Source organism: Monodelphis domestica, chromosome 1 (genome assembly GCF_027887165.1).
Source record: "Monodelphis domestica isolate mMonDom1 chromosome 1, mMonDom1.pri, whole genome shotgun sequence".
In the NCBI taxonomy this organism is placed as follows: Eukaryota; Metazoa; Chordata; class Mammalia; order Didelphimorphia; family Didelphidae; genus Monodelphis; species Monodelphis domestica.
In genome coordinates this window covers 306,224,980-306,248,757 of record NC_077227.1, presented here as the reverse complement: position 1 = coordinate 306,248,757, position 23,778 = coordinate 306,224,980, and the positions used below count along the sequence as shown (strand labels likewise).

Here is a 23,778-nt window from a genome sequence, read left to right as displayed (position 1 = left end):
ATCTCATCAAAATTCTGTTCATATCCATTGACCTTCCCCACAACCAATGTCCCTTCTGATAGAATGTAAGTTCCTTGAGCAGACAACAAGGAACTATTTAATATTTATCTATGTATACTCTAGGCCTAGGCCACTTCCTAGATTAAGTTCATGACAAGTACTTACCACAAGAATTAGAACTTAAGACCATAATGAGAAGAAAAATAGAGATAATGGGATGAAAAATTTTATTTAGTAGTAAAGTTCATATTTAAAGTTAATACTAAAAATAATAATGTTATTTTCACATGAATTGATATGTATGATCATTCTAGTGTTAATACATGTTTATTGATTCATTCATTCTCTACTTTTACCCTTAAGGCATCTCCAGGACTTCCTGCTTTCCATTTTTATTTTCCTAGACCTGTAAATGAATCTGTTTAGGAAACTTTCAGTGTGTAAAGTCCTTCCATTGATACATGTTGGCAAGTCACCTTAATTTACTGTCTTAGAGACTTACCTGGGGAATTTGGGAAGTTTATGACTAAGAGGCAGTCACATAGCTTATATGGTTCAGAGACAGGACCTAAATTGAGGTCATCCTGACTCCAAGCTCTCTACCTACCACTCTGTATTACCTACTCTTTCCATAAGAAAATATAAATATTTATCAAGACAGTTAAGAACACTAAGTCAACCCCACAAATTATTTCTTATCGAAACAAATGATGCAGCTAGATAGAAACTAAATGTAGATAGATAGAATGATAGATTGAATAAAAACGTCATGGTCTTCCCTAGCCCTGATTAGAAAGTGTACAGGGGACCAAATGGATATAGTCGATGTATTTGGAAGGGTCTTTATTGTACCGTTTCTTCCACTGGGCAAGTAACTATTACTGGAGCAAACTGTTTCTCTGCATACCACATAGAGTCTGGTTACAATTAGGGGCATGCTGGTTTATGTTTAATGATTAGATTTCTGAAAAAAAATTTTTTGCCTCAAACACTTTTTAGGTTTAATGTGCATTACTGACATTTCCCCCATTGCTTTCTAAAGTCTAGACAAGGACCAAAACAACAAATCTAGCTTTGACTTGTAGTATTTGCTGATTTCCAAAGTATAAATGCTCATACTGAAAGTTTAATAATGAGATCTTCTGAGCCAATGTAAGCTGGCTCTAGTTTACCTCCCTGGAGTAGGCACAACACACCCTGGAAGATGAAACATATAGAGACTACAAGCTAATGTTTTCTCAGTCTCTGAAAGGAGCTTTGAGACCAGCCTTGAATTCTCTTATTTTTAATATTCTTTTTATTCCTCTTTGTTTTTTTTAAATCATTTTCCTTTCAGAATATTCCCTTCCTCTCTCCCTTTTCTAGCTTTGTTATCCTTTGTAACAAAAATTTAAAAAACAAAGAATAAAAAGTTTCTCGACACCAACCAACATATCCATTCCATCTGACAGTACACATATTATTTCACACCCATAGTCCCTCACTCTTGAAGAAAAGGGAAAGAGATGACATTTTTTAATCCCTTCACAGAAAGTATAGCTTAAGCCTCTGTTCCTATTAACTTTTGGTTTATCTCACTGTTAGGTGGCCGGGTTCTTTAAAGGAATGTCTTTTCCGTTGGCAAGCATTGCCGTCTACAGCTCTGTGGTTTTTGGTGTCTTCAGCAATACTCAGAGGTTCCTTACCCAGTACCGCTGTGGAGAATCTAACCATTCACGCTCCCTGTCAGATCTAATTCTGGCTAGTATGGTATCAGGCGTGGTTTCAGTAGGACTTGGAGGTCCGGTGGACCTGATTAAGATAAGGCTACAGATGCAAACACAGCCCTTTCTTAAAGGTAGGAAGACCAAGTTTTTGTTGCATTTCTCTTTTTTATATTTGACAGTTTTCTATATTTGTGATATCTATCTGATTCCATTGTTTAGTTAAATAGTTCTTTATTTTCGTTGTTCATTTATGTCTTTTAAATACATCCTTGATTTTAAATGATATAATGAAAAGAATGATGAATCTGAAGACAGAAGATCTGGATTCTAATCTCAGATTTGCTATTTACTATTTGTGTGGCCTCAGGCAGATGACTTTCCTCATTTGTAAAACAATCCCTTCCATCTTTTAAATCTATTATCTCTATTATAATTTTAAAAGATTGATCTTCCCATATTTATCCTTCATTAATTCAACAAATATTTACTGAGTAATTTTTTCAAGTGAAATGGTGCAGGGTTCTACTGATGAGCAAGGAGAATAAGGCAAGAATGTAGTTACAATATAAGGCAGCAGGAGATGGCAAGTGTTTAGAGAAGCATGATATGGTTCTTTGCAAGAAATAAAACAGAAAATTATCTGAGAGCCTTTTTGTGACCACAAGTCAAGTTCAAAGACCAAGTGATGTTCTTAACAATATTTTCCATATGTATAACTGACCTACTTGCTGTCAACACTAGTACTCAGCAAGTAGTGCAAGAATGTATCCTTGAAAAGATTCCTTTTTAACTATCAGGTAAAATCATGCAAATGAGAACTATAAATAGGCCAAGGTGTTTATGAAACTGCTTCACAGCAAAGAGTTAAAATGAAACACAAACGTAGATGGAAGTATTATCATACAATGGAAAGAATCTTAGTCTTGGTGTCAGAAGACCTAGGTTGGAATATTACTCTGCCACTTAATAGTTTATATCAATATAGACAAGTCTTTCTACCTTAATTTCCTCAGCTGTAAAATGAAGAGACCTTCTTATGGAACTTCCACACTAGAAAATCAAAGCCAGGACACTGTTCCTCAGATATCAAGGATATGTCACAAACATATAACTTGTCTTTGTATATAACTTCTTTATAGAAGCTAATGCCTTCATCTTCAAATGATTTTCATTGCCTTCAGGTATCTACCAAGTTAGAAACCCTGACTGTCATTCCAACTCCAATGGCTCTTTTCTTTCTCCTTTCTTCCTTTCTCCTTTCTCCTTCCTTCCTTCCTTCCTTCCTTCCTTCCTTCCTTCCTAACTTCCTAACTTCCTTCCTTCCTTCCTTTAAAAAATTAAAAATCATAATAAAAATACCAAAATCTATGTATATAAAATGTTGAGTAAACAAGAATAAATTCATAATAGGCCCTTGTATTAGGGTTCAATAAATTTATATTCCACAAGTCTATAAGACAGAATGCAGTAATATTTCACTTACCCATTTGCAGCCAAGTCTACAGGAAGTTGCCATATTATAAGAAGAAAAAGAACTAGAATTTTATTTTGATAGGGAAGTGTCACTCCCCAGTCTTATTTTTGTCATTCTCAGGGATATAGGGAGCCAGGATGATAGTCAAACTTTGGTACTTGTCTGAGTACTTCACAAAGAGTGTGGATGCAAGGAAGTCCTACTACTTAACATATGTCAAGTGTAACAACCTCAAGTCTCACACTAATTTTTTTACCTGTGGGCTCTTTTTGGCATTCTTCAGGTTAAGTGTGTGCTCCTTGTTTTTGTCCCATTTCCTAGATCAGACACAAACATTAATCACAGTCCCATAACATTTTATCAATGAATGGTAGGTTCCCAAAGTTTAAAGCTTTTGGGTATGCATTGATATTATAGCAAGTGTATATATATATATATATATATATATATATATATATATATATATATATATGTATGTATATATATATATATGTAAACTTATATTAAATAATATTAATATTAATTCTATGTACCTTTAGTATGAGAAATGAGAAAAAAGGGAAAAAATCAAATATTATAATCAAAATAAAAGAAAAGCAATAATAAAAATAAGGGGGAAAAGAAAAAAATCAGGAATTCAATGTGTTCTTGAAAAACATCATTCACTTGTCAATGGATTATTATCTCCAATGCATGTGATAGGATATAGTCAACCAATCTCAACAGAAGATGCTCTCTTTACATGTGAGCAATGAATCCAAGAGTCCTTCTCTCCAATATTTATAGATGTTGGAGTAGTTAACAATATTTGGAATGGTCCTTCCCAGGAAGGCTAAATTGCTCCAGTATGCTGGAAATTCTTAATATATACCTTGTCTCCTGGGTTCAGGTCATGAAGTGAAAAGTTTAGTGGTCCGGCTTGTACTGCAGTTCCGGATTCATGGAGTTCCTGCAGTTTATGATATAATTCCTGTATATAGGAAACAATAGTAGTATCTCCCCCTAATAGTGATGTGTCTGCAAGGGAGAAAGGCATAGTCTGTATAAGTGGATGTCCAAAAAGCATCTCAAATGGTGAGATGTATAGGTCTCCTCTAGGCCTGCTTCTAAGATAAAATAGGACCAGAGGGAGAATATTAGACAATTTTAAATGTGTCTCAGTGCATAATTTGCCAATCATAGTTTTAAGTTCTCTGTTCATTCTTTCAACTTGGCCTGAGCTCTGGGGATGATATGGTACATGAAATTTGGGAATTATCCACAAGCAAGAATATATTTGATTTAGGACAGAATCAGTAAAATTACTTCCTCTATCTGAGTCAATACAGATGGCAGGTCAAAGCAAGGAATAATCTCTTTTAAAAGTACCTTAGTAACAAAAGCCACTGTGGCTCAGGTTGCAGTAATTGCTTCCAGCCATCTGGTCAGTTGATCTACTATGACTAGAAAAAATTTATAATGTCCAGCCTTTGGCAGTGTTATGAAATCTATCTGTAGGTACTCAAAAGGTGTGTAAGCCTGAGGGCACGCACCAAAGGCTTTGCCACAAAATGCATGTTGGTTATATGCTTGACAGGTAGAGAAGGCTATACATACTTTAGAAGCTATATTAGTTATACCAGGGGCTATCCATAGTCTCTTAACAGAGTTCATGAAGCCCTGGTTACCAAAGTGACCATGTTTATGAATAGATTGGCAAATTTGGTGATAGAAACTTCTAGGGAGCAGGGGTTTTCCTTCAGATGACACCCATACTCCATTAATCTGTTTTGCTTTGAATTTTTGCTTCCATTTTTCCACTTTTTCTTCATTATAGGAAAGTGATAAATTTATCAGTGGTTGTTAATGTTAAAATTAATTCAGGCCCTTCTATGGCTGCCAGCTTTGCAGCAGCATCTGCTCAATCATTTCCCCTAGAGACAAGGTCAGTGCCACCTGTATGGGCAAAGCAATGAACTACAGCTAGGGCTTCAGGCAGCTGGAGAACAGAAAGAACTTCATTAATAATTTCTGCATTAGCTATAGATTTTCCAGCTGAGGTTAAAAATCCTCTCTGGAGCCAAAGCATCCCAAATGAATGACAAATGCCAAAAGCATATCTAGAATCCTTATAAATTGTTGCCTTTTTATCCTTGGCAATTATACAGGCATGTTTCAGAGCTGTGAGTTCTGCACCTTGAGTGCTAATATTAGAGGGCAGTGAAGCTGACCACTCAGTGGCAAATTCTGTGACTACAGGAGCTCCAGTGTACCATATGCCATCCCTCATAAAAGAGGAGCCATCAGTAAATAAGACCAGATCTGAATTGTCTAAGGGAGTGTCAAAGAGATTATCTCAAGGCTTTTCTGCCATGGACACTAGTATTTCACAACTGTGTAATGGTTCTCCTGAAGTTGGTAAATATGGAAGCAAAGTGGCAGGGTTAAGAGTTGTACAGCATTTCAGGGTAATGTTTTCGCTATTTAACAAGGTTATTTCATACCTTGTAATTCTGTGATCCAAGAATGTCTGTGTTCTATGCCTTAGCAACAATGCTTCTACCTCATGTGGGCACATAATTGTTAATTGGCATCCCAATACTAGAACAACCATTTTTGTCACTACTAAGGCTGTAGCAGTTACTCCTCTAAGACATAGTGGTGTTACTGATGCTACTGGGTCTAGTTGGGCAGAATAATAAGCAATATGGCACTGAGAAGGTCCCAAAGTCCGAGTTAAAACAGCTGAAGCTACCCCCCCTTTGCTCATGTACATATAAAGTAAATGGCTTGTTGTAATCTGGGATACCTAGACCAGGGGCAGACAGGATAGTCTGTTTTAGATCTGATAGAGCTGACAGGTGTTCTGGCTCAAATTTGAGGGGTTCAGGGACCAAATCCCTTGTTAGTACTATAAGGGGGTTTAGTAATTTTCCCATAGCAAGGAATCCATTGTCTTCAAAACCCTGTTGCTCCTAAAATTGCTCTCAACTGTTTCTTAGTGGTTGGAGAGCTTAAATTTTGAATATTTTAATTTTGTCTGGGAGAAATAGAGTGGGCACTCACAGTCAGGATGAACCCCAAATATTCTACTTTAGGGAGGCACCATTGAACTTTATCCTTCGAGATCTTAAGCTCTCTTTTGTGCAATTCCAAAAGAAGGTGTTTACTAATTTACTGACATGCTTCTGTATCTGTTGAAACTAAGAATAAATCATCTACGTATTTGATTAATTTGCTGTTTTTAAATGTTATATTATCTGTGTCTTGGCTCAAATTTTTGCAAATAAACTCGGGGATTCCACAAATCCTTGTGGCAGCCAACTCCATGTATACTGAGATCCCTTCCAGATGAAAGCAATGATATACCTGAAGTTCTCATATATGGGTATGGAAAAAAAAGCTGAGCATAAGTCCACTACTGTAATGTATGTAGCTGGGCTAGGAATAGAAGAAATAATCGTATGTTTGTTGGAAACTACGGAGTGTCTCTTTATAATGTGATTGTTCACAGCCCTCAAATCCTGTAAGAATCTATAGAGGTGCTTGCCATCGGGCCCTAATTTTGGTTTTTTAACGGGCAGGTTGGGTGAATTGTATTCAGATTTATAAGGGATTATTATTCCCTGGTCAATTAATGAGTTTATTACTTGGGTAATACCCTCAATTGCCTCTTTTGAGAGGGGATACTGAGGAATGGATGGAGGTGAGCTAGATTTAGTTTTTATCTGCACAGGAATAGTTGACTTAAGTAAGCCTACATTGGAAGAAGATGTGACCCAAAGAGACTCCATATATCTGCAGATATTACAAAGGTGGGATGCTCTTTCTCTTCCTGACTCTCTGAGAGAAGTATAGGGAGCAATTTTAAAGATTCCTCAGGTACTTCCAATGATAAGGAGCCATCTGGGGAGCAAGTTATTGTGGCTCTGAGTTTGCATAGAAGCTCCCTCCCCAGCAAATTTAAAGGGAAATCAGGCATCAAAAGGAAGGGATGTTGTAATTCTAGGGGTCCTACAGACACCATTCTAGAGGGAAGCTTTTTAACTCTTTGGGGTATCCCTGACACTCTCATTACATTCTCTGAGCCAATAGAATAGCAACGTAAATCAGGTATACTCTTTAATACAGACCTGGAAGCTCCAGTGTCCAAAAGACAATCATAATAGGTGTTACCCACCTTTAAGGTAACATGGGGCTCATTAGTATGGGGTGGTCAGTGGATAGGGGAAATGAGTAGTAGGGCATTAGGATCCAGAAAATCAAATTTGATTTGATTCCTGTGCGCCTCTGATTCCTGTGCGCCAATCCCCCCCACCCCCAGACACCTTCATAGTATTTGGGAAGTTTCTTAGATGAGCACCACATCAGTGATATTGTTGTGGAGTAATTTGGTTTGAGTTATCATTTTCCCAATATTTATTTCTATAGTTATCATTCCTAAAGTTGTGGATTCCATTATCATTATTTTAATTATTTCTATAATTATCATTTCTGTAGTTGTTATTAAACCGCATATTCCTTCTGATTGTCTTGAATAAAGTTCTATACTCTATCATTTTGTGGCCCTTCTCACAGAATTGGCAGGTAATGGATCGATAATTAGATTCCTGGAGAGGGGCAAGTGTCATTGGTTTAGTATCATGCCCTCTTTCCAATTTAGCAATCTTTTTAAATATGTCAATTGTTTCCCAATTTCCTTCATGAGATCATTACTCTCTTCCTCCTTTTCTTTGTTTCCCTGTGAAACATATAGAGCCGTTTTTCACAATTCTTCAAGGTCCATATGCGGCCATCTTGGGCAATGTGTTCTAAAATAATCCCTAATCACTTTGCAAGAGTTATTGACAAAGTGCCTTCTAATTTGTCTTATGCTATTTTCTTTAGAAAGGTCAAAATCCAGGCATTGGCTCCCAAACTCAATTATTCTGTCCATGAATCTGGAGGGTTTCTCTTCCTCATTTTGCTTAATTCTTTCAAATTATGTCCACTTATCTGTACTATCTGTACACTCTCTCATGGCCATTAAGATGGCTTCCCTACAACGGTATGGTTGTAAATAATCCTCAGAGTTCTTATAGTCCCATTCGGGATTCCCCGTACAAGTCACCATTAATAAAAAGAAGAAAGAAAAAAAGTGTGGGGAAAGACACAAGCCAGAAATCATAGGCTTTTTATCTCCTATCCTGAAAGATCAATTCTCATATCTTAACAAATTGGCCCTCGTGGTGATAGTGACAATAAGCTAAGGAGCCAGAACAGCATTATGAACCTAAGGACTATAGCAGAGGTGACAGTTTTGGCATAGCCAACAATTCTTCATTATGCATCAGGGTCATCTGTAGTAAATTAAATCATTATTCTCTTGTATGCAGCCTGCACTGAGATCTAAGCTGATAGAGGTTTTTTCAGTATTGCCAGCAACTTGGTATTTCTTGTCTCACCCACATCAGAGTGATGATACAAAATCTTTGCCCTCTTAGGGACTTCTGTGGAGGGTCTGCCCCCATATTTCCTAGAGGCTAAATAAGAACTTTTCTCTACCCCCATCCAGGGACTCAGAATTGGCTAGTTGGCTAGGGAGACACTTGTAAGTCATTGAAATAGTTAAACAAAAGGACATTTATTTAGCTGTAACATAGCAAGGATGTCTAATGTGATACAATGTATTTCATTGCAAATAAGTAAATACACATTCACCATCTTTATATAGCAACAGTTTCACCTCCTCTGTGCTATTAGAAAGGGAGGCATCATCCAACAATACCACGCTTTGATTTCTCAAGCCTTTTCTTAGAAGAGATTTCCAAAGGAAAGCCTGTCAGCTGAGGAGGTCTTGAACTGTTTCTCCACAGTTTTTGGTACCTTTTGATGGAATAAGTACCTTGAGATCAAGGCAACTCTGCATTGGGGGAGGAATGAGGAAGGAACCAAGGGAGTAAGGTGGAACTATGTCCCAAAACAGTCCATTCTTATCATGTAAGTCTTTGGGGAGATTGGATCCCAGAAATCACTGGATCAAAGAACCATTTCACTTCCTAGGGCAGCATTAATTTGTTGCTTACATGGCTTCGGGAATATTAGACACCCGTCTAGCTAGTCAGTATTATAATGACAAGTTGCTGATAAGAAGGGGAGAACCTCTTGCCCTAAATAAGAGGGTCTCATTTTTACCAGCTGGGGACAAGTCGAAGGCCATTGGGTGATATTCATGGTCCTCCTTTCACGAGGAGTCCAAGTGGGCAAGAATTATTACCTTATTGGTCCTATACCTAGCACAACATAGTATTGTGACCTCGGTACTATTCTTGTAACAGCTCCAACTTAGTTGTTTAGCATATGATATTTTTAATGAATTCTGCCATACCCAAGAAACAACTGTTTTTAATAGGAAGCATATATAATATTCCTCCACTGGTCATCCCTCCAAAGGGAGGGAATTTTTAGCTGCCAAGTCTTATAATCTTTAGGCTCCAGACCTCTTAACCACCTCCCAGAAATCTCTGTAGAAGAAAATCTTCTCTGTCCCATTCCTCAAGACTCTCTTACTTGCCAGCCAAGAATTTAGCCCACTGGGAGGGCTTGCCAGGACTCGGGATCTCTAGAATATCCTTTGTTACTGAAATCTAATTGAAAATAGCTCTCTCTTACTGGCTGGAAGTGTTGATAAACCAGACAAACCAGCATTCTTCAGGAGCCAAGTACATATAGTTATGGGCTCATTGGGCTAGCAGAGGAGGCAGGGCTATAGGGTCTGCATTGGAAGCCTCAGTCTCTGGTATAGTTGATTTCTTTTAATGAAGAGGCCTAGATAATCATGATTTTGTATGTACTATTTCCATTTTCCAACCTGTCTTGCTAGAAATGCCACCTTATATCACCTAATGCAACTCTGGAAAAAGAATAACAACATGATATTGTATTATTGGTTCAGTAGTAACTAGGTCCCAGTAATAGATGAGCACCTGGTTTTCAAAAATTGTGTATTAGATGACTTTTCTGGGAAACTTGGAGCTCCAAAAGCCACTTATTTTAGCCACCTCTTGGTGTATGCCAAAGGTTCCACTCATTCTGATCTTTATGGACTAAGACCTTCAGAAGCATGGGCTTTATAGAGTCATAGGGGCCCCAGGGAAGAGATAGTTGAAGAGCCTGCTTTTGATCTTCCAGCTCTATAACCTCTTCTGGGCCCCATTTGAAAGAGACAGAGTGGGGCTGACTTGGCAAATGGGAACCATTGGAATGTCCATGTAATGAATGTGGATTATCTAAAACATGAAGTATATATTAGCTCTCTGAACTTTTTTAGATTGTAGGGAAGTAAATATCAATGACATTTTCTGTACTATACCTGGAATCTTCTGGGTTTTCCACTACCCACTATATTCCCCAAAACTTGATTGGGCAAGCTAAACCCTGGATTTTCTTTTTATTTATTTATTTTCATTTTTATTGTCATGCAAAACACACTTCAATACTGGTCATTGTTCTAAGAGCACACTCATACATAACCAAATCCCCAAAATAAAACCAAAAATACACTGATGTGAAAGATGACTCCAACAGTTCTTTCTCTGAAGGTAGATGACATCTTTGTCATAAGTCTTTCAGGATTGTCCCAGATCATTGCATTGCTGAGAGCAGCTAAGTTTTCACAGATAATCATCATTCAATATTGCTGTTATTGTGAACAATGTTATCTCAATTATGCTTCTTTCACTGCATCCATTCCTACAGATGTTTCCAACTTTTTCTGAAATCATCTTGCTTCTCAGTTCTAATCACACAACAGTATTCCATTACCAACATGTACCACAATTTATTTAGTCATTCCCCAATTGACAAACAGCTGGATTTTCTTGAGTTTATTTCCTACCCCACACTTTTCATATTGTCTACCATCCAATTACTTCATCTTGCCTGGTCAACATGATGTTGTTAATGCTGGCAGGTGGGTGACTCAGTGAGTTCAAATTTGACTTAGACACTTCCTAGCTGTATAACCCGGGCAAGTCATTTAACCCCATTGCTCTAACCTTTATTGCTCTTCTTGTTTGGAACCAATATACAATATTGATCCTAAATGGAAAGTATGGCTTTTTTTTTAATCATGTCATCAATATAGTGATATATATCAATGCTCTCAGGAAGGGAAGCCACTTTTTAAAAAATTCAATTTTATTTTCAGTTCAAAATTTTCTTCCTCTTCCTCCTCCTACCCCAGTCATTAAAGCAATATGAAAAACAAAACTCATTACCAACATACATAGTCATATGAAATGAATTCATTCACTAGATATGTCAAAAATAAAAAAGGAAATGAAAATATATTTCACATTGTTCTCTGAATTCATCATTTCTATCTGGAGGTGTTTAGCATGTTTTATCCTGAATCCTTGGAATTCTGATTGATCATTGTGTTTTTTCAGAGTTTCTAATTCTTTCAGAGTTAAAAAACAGCATTGATATTTGTGTGTGTATATATATATATGTATATGTATATATATATAATTATTATGTAGAATAATTATTCCACATAATAATTATTAGACATAGCATAATTATATATGCAGTGTTCTGCTAGTTCCAATCACTTTATTTTTATCATTTCATATGATTTCTCATTTTTTTCTGACTTCATCCCCTTTGTCATTTCTTGGAATGGTGAAATGTAATGGAGTATAATAGTATTCCATCATATTCCTAAATTGTTTATTCATTCAGTCATGTCTGACTTATCCACTATCTCATAAAGTCTGTCCAAGTTCATGTTCATTGTTTTCATGACACTATCTATCCATCTCATCCTCCGCTCTCTTTTTGGCCTTCAGTCTTTCCAAATATCAAGGTCTTTTCCATGGAGTTCTGTCTTCTCATTATGTGACCAGAATAAGCTTCAGCTTCAGTAGTTGACCTTCCAATGAATTAATTTTGAATTAATTTCTTTTAAGTATTGACTTCCTTGATCCCCTCACTGTCCAAGGGACTTTCAAAAGTCTCCTCCACCACCATAATTTAAATATACATTCATATAACATAACTTGTTAATGCATTCTACAACTGATGGGCATCCCTCAGTTTCTAACTCTGCTGTCACCAAAAAAAAAAAAGTGGCTTTCTTTTATATGCATCCTTTTCTTTTTTTCTCTAATCTTTTTGGGGTTGTAGTAGTGGTATTACTGGGTCAAAGGGTATGCACAGTTTAATAGCTTTGGGGGTGTAGTTCCAAAACTCTTTCCATGATGGTTTGAACAGTTCACGGATCCACCAACTGTATGTAAAAATATCTGTTTTCCCATAACCTCATCCAGCATTTGACATTTTCCTTTTTTTTTTTACTTAGTCAGTCTGTTTGGAGTGGGGATACTTCAAAATTCTTTTAATTTAGATTTCTCTATTAATGATTTAGAGGATTTTTTTCATGTGGCTATTGTAAAGATTAAAATTTTGGGAAACTGAGGCAGGTAGAAATTAGTTTCTCTCTGCAAGGAGTATTATATTTTTAGAAGTTTATTGAAGATTAAGGATTAAAGAAAATACAGGATAAGAAAGCACCTCACCTACATTATGAAAAGAGCCTAGTGTGCTTGCAAGCAGAAACTGGAAAAAGCCTCAAAAGCCTTTCCAATCAGGTTAAATACCCCTTCTCGATCTTGGCCCAGGTGAGAGTTCAGTGATATTACAAAGCATTCTGGGGAAGTGGACCAAAGACTTCTGGGGATTGAAGTCCTGGATTCAAGTCCATTTTTACACTATTACTAACTTGGATTTCTTCCTCTGAAAATTGGTTATTTCAGATCCTTTAATCATTTATTGACTGGGAAATAGCTCTCATTCTTTTAAATTTGACTCAGTTCACTATTTGCCTTCCTATTTCTTCCATGTTCATTTTCTATCACATGTCTATGTCTAAATCATGTACCCATTTAAAGCTTATTATGTTATATAGTGTGATATGTTGGCCTATAACTACTTTCGACCAGACTGCTTTCCAGTTTTCCCAGGAGTGTTTCAGGGGCTGGGATCCTTGGATTTGTCAAACAGTGAATCACTTTGCTCATTTGCTTCTGTATATTGTATACCTAATTTGTTCCACTGATCAACCTATTTTTACCAATAATCAAATTGTTTGGACAATCACAGCTTTGCAATACAGTTTAAGATTAGTTATTGCTAGGTCAGAAAGACAGAGGCCTCTTTCATGCTTCTGTCTGAGACCATAATGTGGACTATAAAGGAAAGTTCAAGTTACTGGTGAAGAACAATCAAAGTTCCCTGCATTCTTTCCCAAGTGAAAGCAAACTGCTTCTATCTAGTTTCAGTCATAGAGAAAAAAAGAAAACAGTATTAGTCATGCCAATAACCATATATCACTAAACCTGGGCCTGGGCTAACTGGTCTATAACATTAATGAGGTCAAGAGTAACTCTACTGATAGGCATGTCAACTTTGTTCAACTTCCCACAATCCACACTAAGCTGTCAAATGCCATTTGCCTTCATCAAAGGCAACACTGAGTTGTTGTAAAGAGTCAGTATAATGAAATGCTCCAGATGACTTCATTTCTATCAGTAGAGAAATAGTATCTTTCACTCCCCAATCCTGGGACCTGATATTGTTTGTTGTTACCTACATGGGATGCTTCAGGTCATTGAAAATAAGGGTTTCTATTTGAGCTGAACCACAGTAATATGTATAAGACCTTGTTGGCAAATCTATGCTAGAGTGTGCCAGGGGGTTCCCTGCCCCTCTGCCCAGTAGCTCAATGGGAGCACTTCCTTCCTCCCCTGAATGGGGTAAGGTGTGAGGGTTGCAGTTTGGGCACTTGGTCTCTGAGGTCTCTAAAAGGTTCACCATCACTATTATAAGAGGTGACTGAATGAGTTGGCATGGATCCTAACTCCCAAGACCCATAAGACCCCTTCTCTACATGTTCTCCATGACTTCTTCTGAAAAATTCAAATGGGTTAGAAGCTTTAGAGGATGCCTTGAGTGAAGTTTAAAGGCCTCACACTGCCCTGGTACTGAATTTCAGTATTTGGTTTTACTAATGTCTCCATAGGTTAACAGTAAATTGCTTATCCTCTCTATCATATTTTATCATGTTTTAGAAGCCACACCTCAGGCTCCCTTCTCCACCCCATCCCCCCCAGAGGTTATCATTGTCTTCTACCTGGCTAGCATGGCAGCAGATTCCTGTCCATTCCTTGAGCACCCATTTGTTCCCATTTGCTGTGAATCATGAATATTCTGGACTCCTACTCAAATTTATCAGTTTCATTGGCCCAAACCTCTCCCTCTCCCTCCCTCCCTCTTCATTGATAAAATCTGAAGTCATTCTCATGAAACGTCACCCAGAAAATAGTCATGGTATATAGTTCATGGTGAGTAAGAAAAAGGAATACAGATCTATTCTACCAAACCCATTTTCCTTAGGAATTTCACTTCATCTCTTACAGATTCCCAGTGGAGAGCTAGCTGTGACTGGAATTCATATTTTAGAGCCAAGTGTGAATAACCTCACTCCAACCAGATAAAAAGGGACAAAAGACAGCTCTTAAAAAAAAAAAAAAACCTTTACCTTCAGTCTTGGAATCTACCTATTGGTTTCAAGGCAGAAGAAGGGTAAGGGTTAAGCAATGGGGGTTAAGTTACTTGCCTGGGGTAACACAGCTAGGAAGAATCTCAGGTCAAATTTGAACCTAGGACCTCCCATCTCTAGGCCTGGCTCTCATTACACTGAGCCACCCAGCTGCCCTTAAGACAACTCTTTTCCAATAAATCTTCAGATAGCTCCCCAAGCCTATGGAACTCAGCTATTGAGAATGTCTTATCACTAGTTCCCTTAGACCACTCCCTGTGGAATTATTGCTCTATGGATTGATCAAGTTTCCATTTGAAAATCTCTAGCAATCTACTCACTTCCTTGATGATAAAGTCCTATCCACTCCCTGTTCCCTCGGGGGAGTTAATCTTTCTCTTCCCAAGAACTAGAAGAGGTCTGGAGTTGTTCTCATTGTTTTCCTCACCATTGATAGTTTACAAGTGTCTTTCTCACTTAATTTTTCATTCTCCTGTCTCATGGCTTTGATCTCATTAGGGACCAGTGGAACCAAAATCTCTATCAGAGAGCAAATGTTGGGTTCTTATCTGTAGGCCTGTCAGTACCCACCCACTATCCAGAGAGATGCCTTTACCTGTACAGCTACCAGCTCTGTTAATTTGTTCTCAAGTTGCATTGCATAGTCCCTAGAAGCCAAAAGCTCTTTTCTAGTTTCTTATTGTTTTGAGCCAGTTCACTTACAACTGATTATGCTGGTACTTTTTTAGCTATTAGGGAATTCTTTACCCTTCCAGGTATTCACTGAGCTAACCTCTGTTGAGTGGAGTCCTGCTTCTTGGTCCATTGAGAAGACTTCCCCTGCCACCAGATGATACCATGCAAGGTCTGACTATCTGATCACTCCACCTTCCTAATTTGTAGTCTCCTTCCCCTTATTCAGATGTTAGGAGTAGACCTTATGCTAGTACTCTGTTAATTCAGGTTCAATTCTGGGATGAAATGAAACTCATAAATCATAAGGTTTACTTAAACCTCACACAGCAAGGATATGTAACAAACATGTAACTTCTGTGTTTTTACATAACTTCTTTATAGAAGTTAATGCCTTCATCTTCAAATGGTATGTGTCTCATCAGTAATATTATTGGATTTTAATTGCCTTTAGGTATCTACCAAGTCAGAGACCCTGACCTTCATTCCAACTCCAATAGCTGTTTCCTCTTTCTTTCTTTTTCTTCCTTTCTTTCTTTCTTTTCTTTCTTTCTTCCTTCCTTCCTTCCTTCCTTCCTTTCTTTCTTTCTTTCTTTCTTTCTTTCTTTCTTTCTTTCTTTCTTCCTTGCTTCCTTCCTTCCTTCCTTCCTTCCTTCCTTCCTTCCTTCCTTCCTTCCTTCCTTCCTTTCTTTCTTTCTTTCTTTCTTTCTTTCTTTCTTTCTTTCTTTCTTTCTTTCTTTCTTTCTTTCTTTCTTTCTTTCTTTCTTTCTTTCTTTCTTTCTTTCTTTCTTTCTTTCTTTCTTTCTTTCTTTCTTTCTTTCTTTCTTTCTTTCTTTCTTCTTCCTCCATCCCTTATATAATCAGGAAAGCTGTATCATGAGAGGCAGGGACCAATCTAGTCCTGGATAAAACTCTGTTGTCTTTTAGGGAAAGTTAATATTTGTTACAGGGGGGTGGGGAAACCTGGTAGATAATTGTTCCATTACAAAGTTCTCTGAATAGAAAGATTTTATATCATATTTATGAATTGTGAATCTTTTCCACTTGAGTGGAGGAGACTTTTAAGTCTGTTGCCTTCTTCAGGCTACTCCACCTTCAGTGTTTAATAAAAAGAGTTTCATTTAAAGGAACCTCAAGAATTCTCCTGTGGCAGCAAAATGAAGTGAACAAATATTTACTCATTCCTGTTTTTTTTTTTTTTGCCAGAAAGCCCAAAAGTCATTTAGTAAGCGACATGAACTGCTACAGCAGAATACCTCAACTTTCTCTCATCAGTAAACTCACTAAAATTGAAGAGTCAAGTTAGCCATTGAGAACCAGAGATATTTGTCTAAATGAAGGGAAGGAGAGGGTAGTAATAGAGGCATACATGTCTCTGGGCATATCTGCTCTACAAGATAAATTTCTTTTTTTATCAGCATTTTGCTGCCTACTTTCCCTTCTTTTTTTTTTAAGAAGTATGCATGATTTAATTTTATTTTTTTTTCCTGATTCTTCTTTGCCTAGTCTCTGAAAGGTGACTGAGGGGTGATCCAAGAAAAAGATAGTTGTGGAGTAGAGGAGAAGGTGTGAAGAAACAGATTCAACTAGAATATGGGAGGAACAGATAGACATATGGATACAGAAAGACAGAGGGACAAAGATAGAGACTGGATATGGTAATAAGTGGTAGGTAATAAATTAATTCAGAAAAGACTATACAAGAATCTAGAATCTAGGCCCTAGTGACACACCTTATGCATCAATCCAGGCTAATAGTAAGAAGAGTGATGAGAAGCTGAGTACCACATTTGCTCTCAGGCACTTTCTCAGTTCTTCTGTGTCTGTTTTGGAGGGAAAAGTGCCCAAGGAGGCACAAGTTGGTATGGAACATGGTTTAGGAAGAACAACAGTATCATAACCAATGGCAGTCTGTGATAAGTTTCATCTCAAGCTTAGCTTCAGGAATCAGATCATGAAACCCTTTTATAATTATCCTACATTACCTTCCATTATTTTCATTTTCTGTACTTAAAACACACATATACACATACACACATGTCAGGCAGTGAATCTCCTAGATGCCCACATCATTTGATTTAACTAACTTCACATTTTTTCCATTGTTATTGTCTCTTCCAAATTTTATTTTTGGGATCATTTCCCATTATTCTTGGACTTATTTCTCCTATATAATTTCATGCCATGAGATAGGATTCATTCTTTTTCTGAGACCTTTTGAACTGTGCCTTTGCTTTTCCTAAATCTAGAGTGTATTTTGTCAGTTTTTTTTCTTCCACAAATACTGAGATATTCCATTGTGTTCAGTTAGCTCCAAATTTCACATCATTTCTCTGTCAGCTTCCTCTTCCTCCCTGTTGGTTAGAATCAGATACAGAATTGAAATTTCCCTCAGCTCCTCTTCTGTCTTTGAAAGGATAAAATGATTGCTAAGGCAAGGAAGAATTTATTAGTTGAGTCAGCACACCATTATATACTTGAAGTCCATAGGACCTAGTTTAAATCCTGCTTCTAAAATGTAATTAACTATATCGTCTATGGCAAATCACTTAACTTCTCTGAGCTTCAATTTTTTATCTGTTAAAAATGGGGATATTAGAACCTTTTATACCTGTTTCAGAGGGTTATTCACTTGTTCTAGTAAGACAATGAGATACTGTATTTCAAAGGCTTTGCAAAATTTTAAGCACTATGTAGCTATCATTTGTTGATTATAAAAAAGAGAATGCTTCAATAAACCTTCAGAAAGTATGTCAGGCCTCCAGGCTGTTTGTCATCTTTTCCTAAACTAGTTACCAATTTTCCCTTTCTATCCAGAGAGTCTCTGCTCTACTGCTATGACAATATTGGTTGCTTCTTGTTCCATTGATCTTCATCCAGATTTTATCACTAGTATGTATCTTTTTTATTACAACACTCCACAGTACCTTGGTTGTTTAGTCCTTTCCTTTTGAATTGTCTCATTTCAGTCATGAGTGCTTTCTGATCATTTCTTACCTTAGGATCTCTAGTTCTATCTTTCTTATTACATACATACATACATACATACATACATATATATATATATATATATATATATATAGAGAGAGAGAGAGAGAGAGAGAGAGAGAGAGAGAGAGAGAGAGAGAGAGAAATATGTGCCCATGGATTTTATTACTGTGTGTCTTCTTGGATTTTTAATTATTGGGCATCTTTATTGCTATTTTCCCTCTTATGTTGTAGGTTCTTCCCTTGATGTTATCTTGGTTAGTAAATACACGTAAGCAGTTTTCTCTCTTCATCTTCCCTTTTTGATTTAAAATTCTTTTGATCAGATTTATAAAATTACAATTATATTTTTGCTATCTTATTAGCTGTAGTCCCTCTTCCAGGGGCTGGCCAGGAGCTCTTAATTCCTTTATTTTAAACCAGGTCCAGATATTGATATCCCTTTGTCAAAAATTTCTTTGTTAAACAGCTGGTCTCTTTCTAATTCTGCCTTTTTCATTGGGAGCTTCTATATTCAATTGATAGCCTTGATAAGAACATTATTTCTGCCTCCCAAAGGATAAAGCATTTTACCCAGTTCTTCTTAAACCTTAGAAATTGGCAGGGTTTTTGTGGTGCTATTATTTATCTTCATTTTTAATAACCAGAAATGAGTAGTGATCATCAGTAGTGGAACCCTTTGACACTATCCTAGTTTCATACCTTAAGAAAGAGAAATGTCTATTATTTTGTCAGCTTGTAAAACACCTACTTCTCTACCTCTTTTCATGGTGTCCTCCTGACTGTAATTGAATGAAACCTCCTCAGGAGAAGTACCAGTACACAATGGAAAGTATAGTCTCTGAAGTCAAAGAATCTACATTCAAATCCTGCTTCTTATAATTATGATTGAACATGACAAATCACTTAATTTCTCTTGGGCTCATTTTCCTGATTAATAAAATTAGGAAATTAGACTAAATGCTCTGTGAAGGTCCTTCCCAATTCTAAATCCACAATCCTATGTTCCTTGAAGGAAGGCATTATTTTATATTTTTGTATCTCCAGCACTTAAAACAATGGCTGGTATTTAATACCACTGCATAATAAATGCTAGTTGAATTGAGTTAAATTATTCTTCTGACACTTACTGCATAAGTTTTCTCCTAATAGGCCTCTCTTATTCCTGGAAATGTAGGAAGGCTATTTTTCTCCAAGTATCCAGTTTTGTTTTGTTTTTCTAAAGGAAAAGATTCATGCCTGTGACTTACTAGGACTTCCTAGTCCTCTTTCTCTCATTCTTCTGGCTCTCATTCTCCTCTGCATTATTTCTTACATTTACTTCATATGCAGGAAGAGGTCACTGGAGACATTATTTAACAGGTATCAGTATTATGGTAACAACCATAATGACTCTTGACTAACTCTGGATGAACAATAAAAGCTAATTTTATGTTTTATTATCCTGGAGTCGTTAGAAAGAATTTCTTTATGACTCAAAAATAAGGAGAAAGCAAACTGAATTCTTGTTGGACAATTGTTAGTTTCTGAGGCTAGCAAGTGTTTTCTCATCCACTTGAACATCTTAAGAAGATTGAGAAGAACATTTTGATTCAATCAGTAACTATGGAAATCTATAGCATGCTGACATCTGATTCCTGTGAACCTTGGCTTCTGAGTCATATTATTATATTACCTAGAGATGAACATGAGATAGGTGAGGCTTATCATTTTAAACAATGAAACTTTTTTCATTTGATAAATTAAGCTCCCATAGATAAACTTGAAGGGGAGTATGCATTGGATAGATAAGTGAGTAACACAATTCTTTGTTCTCCCATTAATTTCAAAAAGGGGGTCTTGGGGACATTTACATTCCCCTGCCATGTCTTTAATGGGATCCAGTGAGGCACTGTGCAATGACAGGTGAATTTCATCTGACCTGTTGTCCAGCTCCCTTGACTATAGGGAAAATGCTGAGTTCAGGTGTTTATCACTTACTAGCTTTGAAAAACAAGACCAAAAGGTACAGAATGTGTTTGTTTAAGCACACATACCAGGTCAATGAAAAAGCAAATCACCCTCCAACTATAAGCTATTAACTGTGACAGGTAAAAGTACAGTTTGAGCCTGTGGCCAGAATTCCAATTCAGGCTAAGTCATATTCATTTCACTCTTGTAAATACTGTAGTATTTGATGGATTTTGAGTTCAACTGACTATTAAGAGACTAAGACCTTGGGCCACTAAAATGTTTTTTACTTCTTTTTTTGTATTGCTTATATTTTACAATATAGCTACATTCATTATGATAAAAAAGAAAAAAAGGTGGAAAAATGGTTTTAGCAAAGTCAACTAAACGCAAGTACAACATTATATGTGATATTCTGCATTTATGATCACTGGGCTCTGCAAAGAAGGTAAAGATGTGCATTCTTAACTGTTCTTTGGGCCAAGCTTGGTCATTATAACTTTACATCATTGTATTGTTCTTTCCATTTACATTGTTTTAGTCACTAAGTATGTTGTTCTGGTTCTGCTTACCTCCCTTCATAGCAAATGATAGAATATTTCATGTTTCTCTGTATTCATTATACCTATAATTTCTTAAAGCATAATAATACTTTTGTGTATCTCAATCCTTTAGTCATTTTCTAATCATTCTGTATTTTCTTTGTTTCTAATACTTGTCCATGGACCACATAATTTGTTAAAGTTTGTACTCAGCTAGGCCTTGAAACTGAATTTGGAAATGAGATAAGGGATGGCAAGAGCAATCTAGGGCTAGCCTATGTCAAAGTAAAAAGTAGACAACTATGGTGCTTAATCAGAGGCTATGTAACATACAAAAGGCTCATAAACCTCTTGTCCAAGGAATGTCTCTCATGGGAAAGTTGGACCCATTGGATATTGTTGGAAGGTTAATATAGAGGAAGAGAAAAAAAAGAGCAAAAGGAGGCCTATAAAGTTCTAGAAGTGTAAGGGTTGACAGTCCAGAGAGATAGGAGGGAAAGAATTATGTGGACTTTCATTAATTCATTCATATGTACATGGAGCATTTATTGTGTTATATGGCCCTGAGGTAGGGAATTATAAAATAAGAGTACTGCTGTCAGATTCCTTTGCCTCTTGTATACAGTGACAAAATGACAAATTAGAAAGATTTTTCTTCCCTGAATAAAATGACACAACCTCAAAGTTTCATTTCCACTGACTGAGAATGTTTTACCAAGTACAGAAGTGAAGGTCAAACCCAATGTTTGCTGTACCTGGACCCTACCCTATGGCCCGCCTCACATATGGGGTTAGAATACAATGTTTTCTTCCTCTTCAAATTACCTTGTATTTGTTTAACTATTTGTTTTTTTATATTGCCCTCTTCTTGGTTTCATTTTTGTTTATCCATACTCAGTATCGAGGATAAGACCTTGAACATAATTTATGTTTAATAAATTTTTGTTGAATTGAATTGGGAGATTGAACATCACTTCTACTCTAATTAGAAGTGTTAAAATGAGGGTATACTACTGAAGACTTCACTGCCTGACCTTTTCCTTGTAGTTTTCCACTCAAGACCAGCCAAAATCTTTGAATCTCTGAAACCATTTCCAGTTTATTTGTCAAGCATCAGAACAATTTCTGTTACCATCTGAGCCTCAACTATTTACTCCACTCTGCTCCATCCCCCCCCCCAGATTTTTTCTTAAATTAAATTACACATAAACATGCAGAGGAGAACTGAATTTCCTAATGACTTCTTTCAGGGAGGCAGAATATTCTCATATTCATTCCTCATTGCCCTAGATTAAATTATGCTTTCTTTCTTTTTTTTTTAAACCCTTACTTTCTATATTGGTTCCAAGGCAGAATAGTGGTAAGGGATAGGCAATGGGGGTCAAGTGACTTGCCCAGGGTCACACAGCTAGGAAGTGACTAAGGCCAGATTTGAACCTTGGATCTCCCGTCTCTAGGCCTGGCTCTCAAGCCACTCAGCTGCCCCCTAAATTATGCTTTCTAACAAAAACAGTTTAACAAAAACATCCAATTACAGTGAGTACCTCTGGCAACATCTTTCTGCTACAAATCAGGCATCAGTTGTTGTTTTTTTGTTTGTTTGTTTTTGTCAGTTCCCTAAGACTTAAAAAAAAATTTTTTTTAGTTAATCAGGATTTTCCTTCCTTTTAGGGATGCTTTCATTGACATCATTATAGTTTGTGCTAGAATATATATATAAAATGTAAGGGGGGAAAGGGGTTATTTATAAAAGGGTTGGACTGGATTATTTAAGAGTGTGGTTGCCAGGAATTTGATTTATTCCAAAATGATTTATTTACAATTTATTTAAAAATTGTAGAAAGAGTGAAGTAAGAAATCAGAGAGAGAATAAGGTAAGATATATAGCCTAAACACTAAGCAATTTATCTCTGGCCCCCTGGCTCAACCCAGACAGGGGAGTTTAGTCCTCAACTGAATAGGCCTCAGCCCTTGTAGCCCAGGACCTGAGGAAGTCTCTTTAGAAAAATTCAGCAGTTAAGAGTCAGCTTTTCACTCACCATATGTCAATCTCAGGAACAGGGTTTCTGATCCAGTCAGCAGAACCTTCTGCCCCTCTTCACCAGCTTCAAGTCAGAAGCACGAAGAATTGAATTCCTTCAGGAAGTTGTCACTCTCTTTTAAAGACATTTTCTGTTGCATCACTTCTCATGTCTTCCCCTAATTTTATGTCTACCAACCACAGTTGACACTCTGCTCTAGGCTGCGCAGAAGGCAGTTAGTCAATTCTGATTTGTCACCAACTATCACACATGTGGGTCACAGACCCACTCAATGATTAAATGGGATGTTTACACTTTTAGTGATTAGATCTAAAAATGGGCAGATCTCCATACTCAACTTTAAGTAGGGTGTTCTAAAAATACAGGTTACAATTTAATCTACACAATCAGGGGAGAGTTCATTGATTTCATTGTTACAATCAGGGGAGAGTTAAATTTCATCTTCACAATATCTATATCTATCTATATATATATATACATATATCAACTTTTCTTCAAAAATAATGTTGCTTGAGAAGGATATAATCCTGCTTGTTCAAAGATGATTCTGAGGATTTAACATTCCCCCAAATGTCAGAAGTCTTCTCTTTGAAGCTTTTCCTGGCATGTGTTGGTGTGAGGGTTGCCAAAATCAGTGTTTGACAGCAGCAGCAAAAAGCAACAGCTGTAGTATTCATAAGTTCAGAAGGTACAATAAATAAACAAAATCCTTAGTAATAAAGGGTCAGGAAGAAGCAGTGAAATATCAGATGGACAAATATGAGTGAATGACACAAAGCAAGTATGGGGTGACTATGACAAAAGATGGTCATTTAATTAACTG

At 36.8% G+C, this 23,778-nt stretch overlaps 1 protein-coding gene across 3 annotated transcripts in view; it reads left to right on the top strand.

Moving 5' to 3' along the window:
• SLC25A48 (solute carrier family 25 member 48) overlaps positions 1–23,778 on the top strand; it is an 83,823-nt gene that overhangs the window by 28,467 nt on the left and 31,578 nt on the right. For all 3 annotated transcript variants that reach the window (XM_007473350.3, XM_007473352.3, XM_016428467.2), the window contains one exon: positions 1,585–1,837. In XM_007473350.3, coding sequence (XP_007473412.1) covers positions 1,585–1,837 — 253 coding nt within the window. The remainder of the gene's footprint in view (positions 1–1,584; positions 1,838–23,778) is intronic.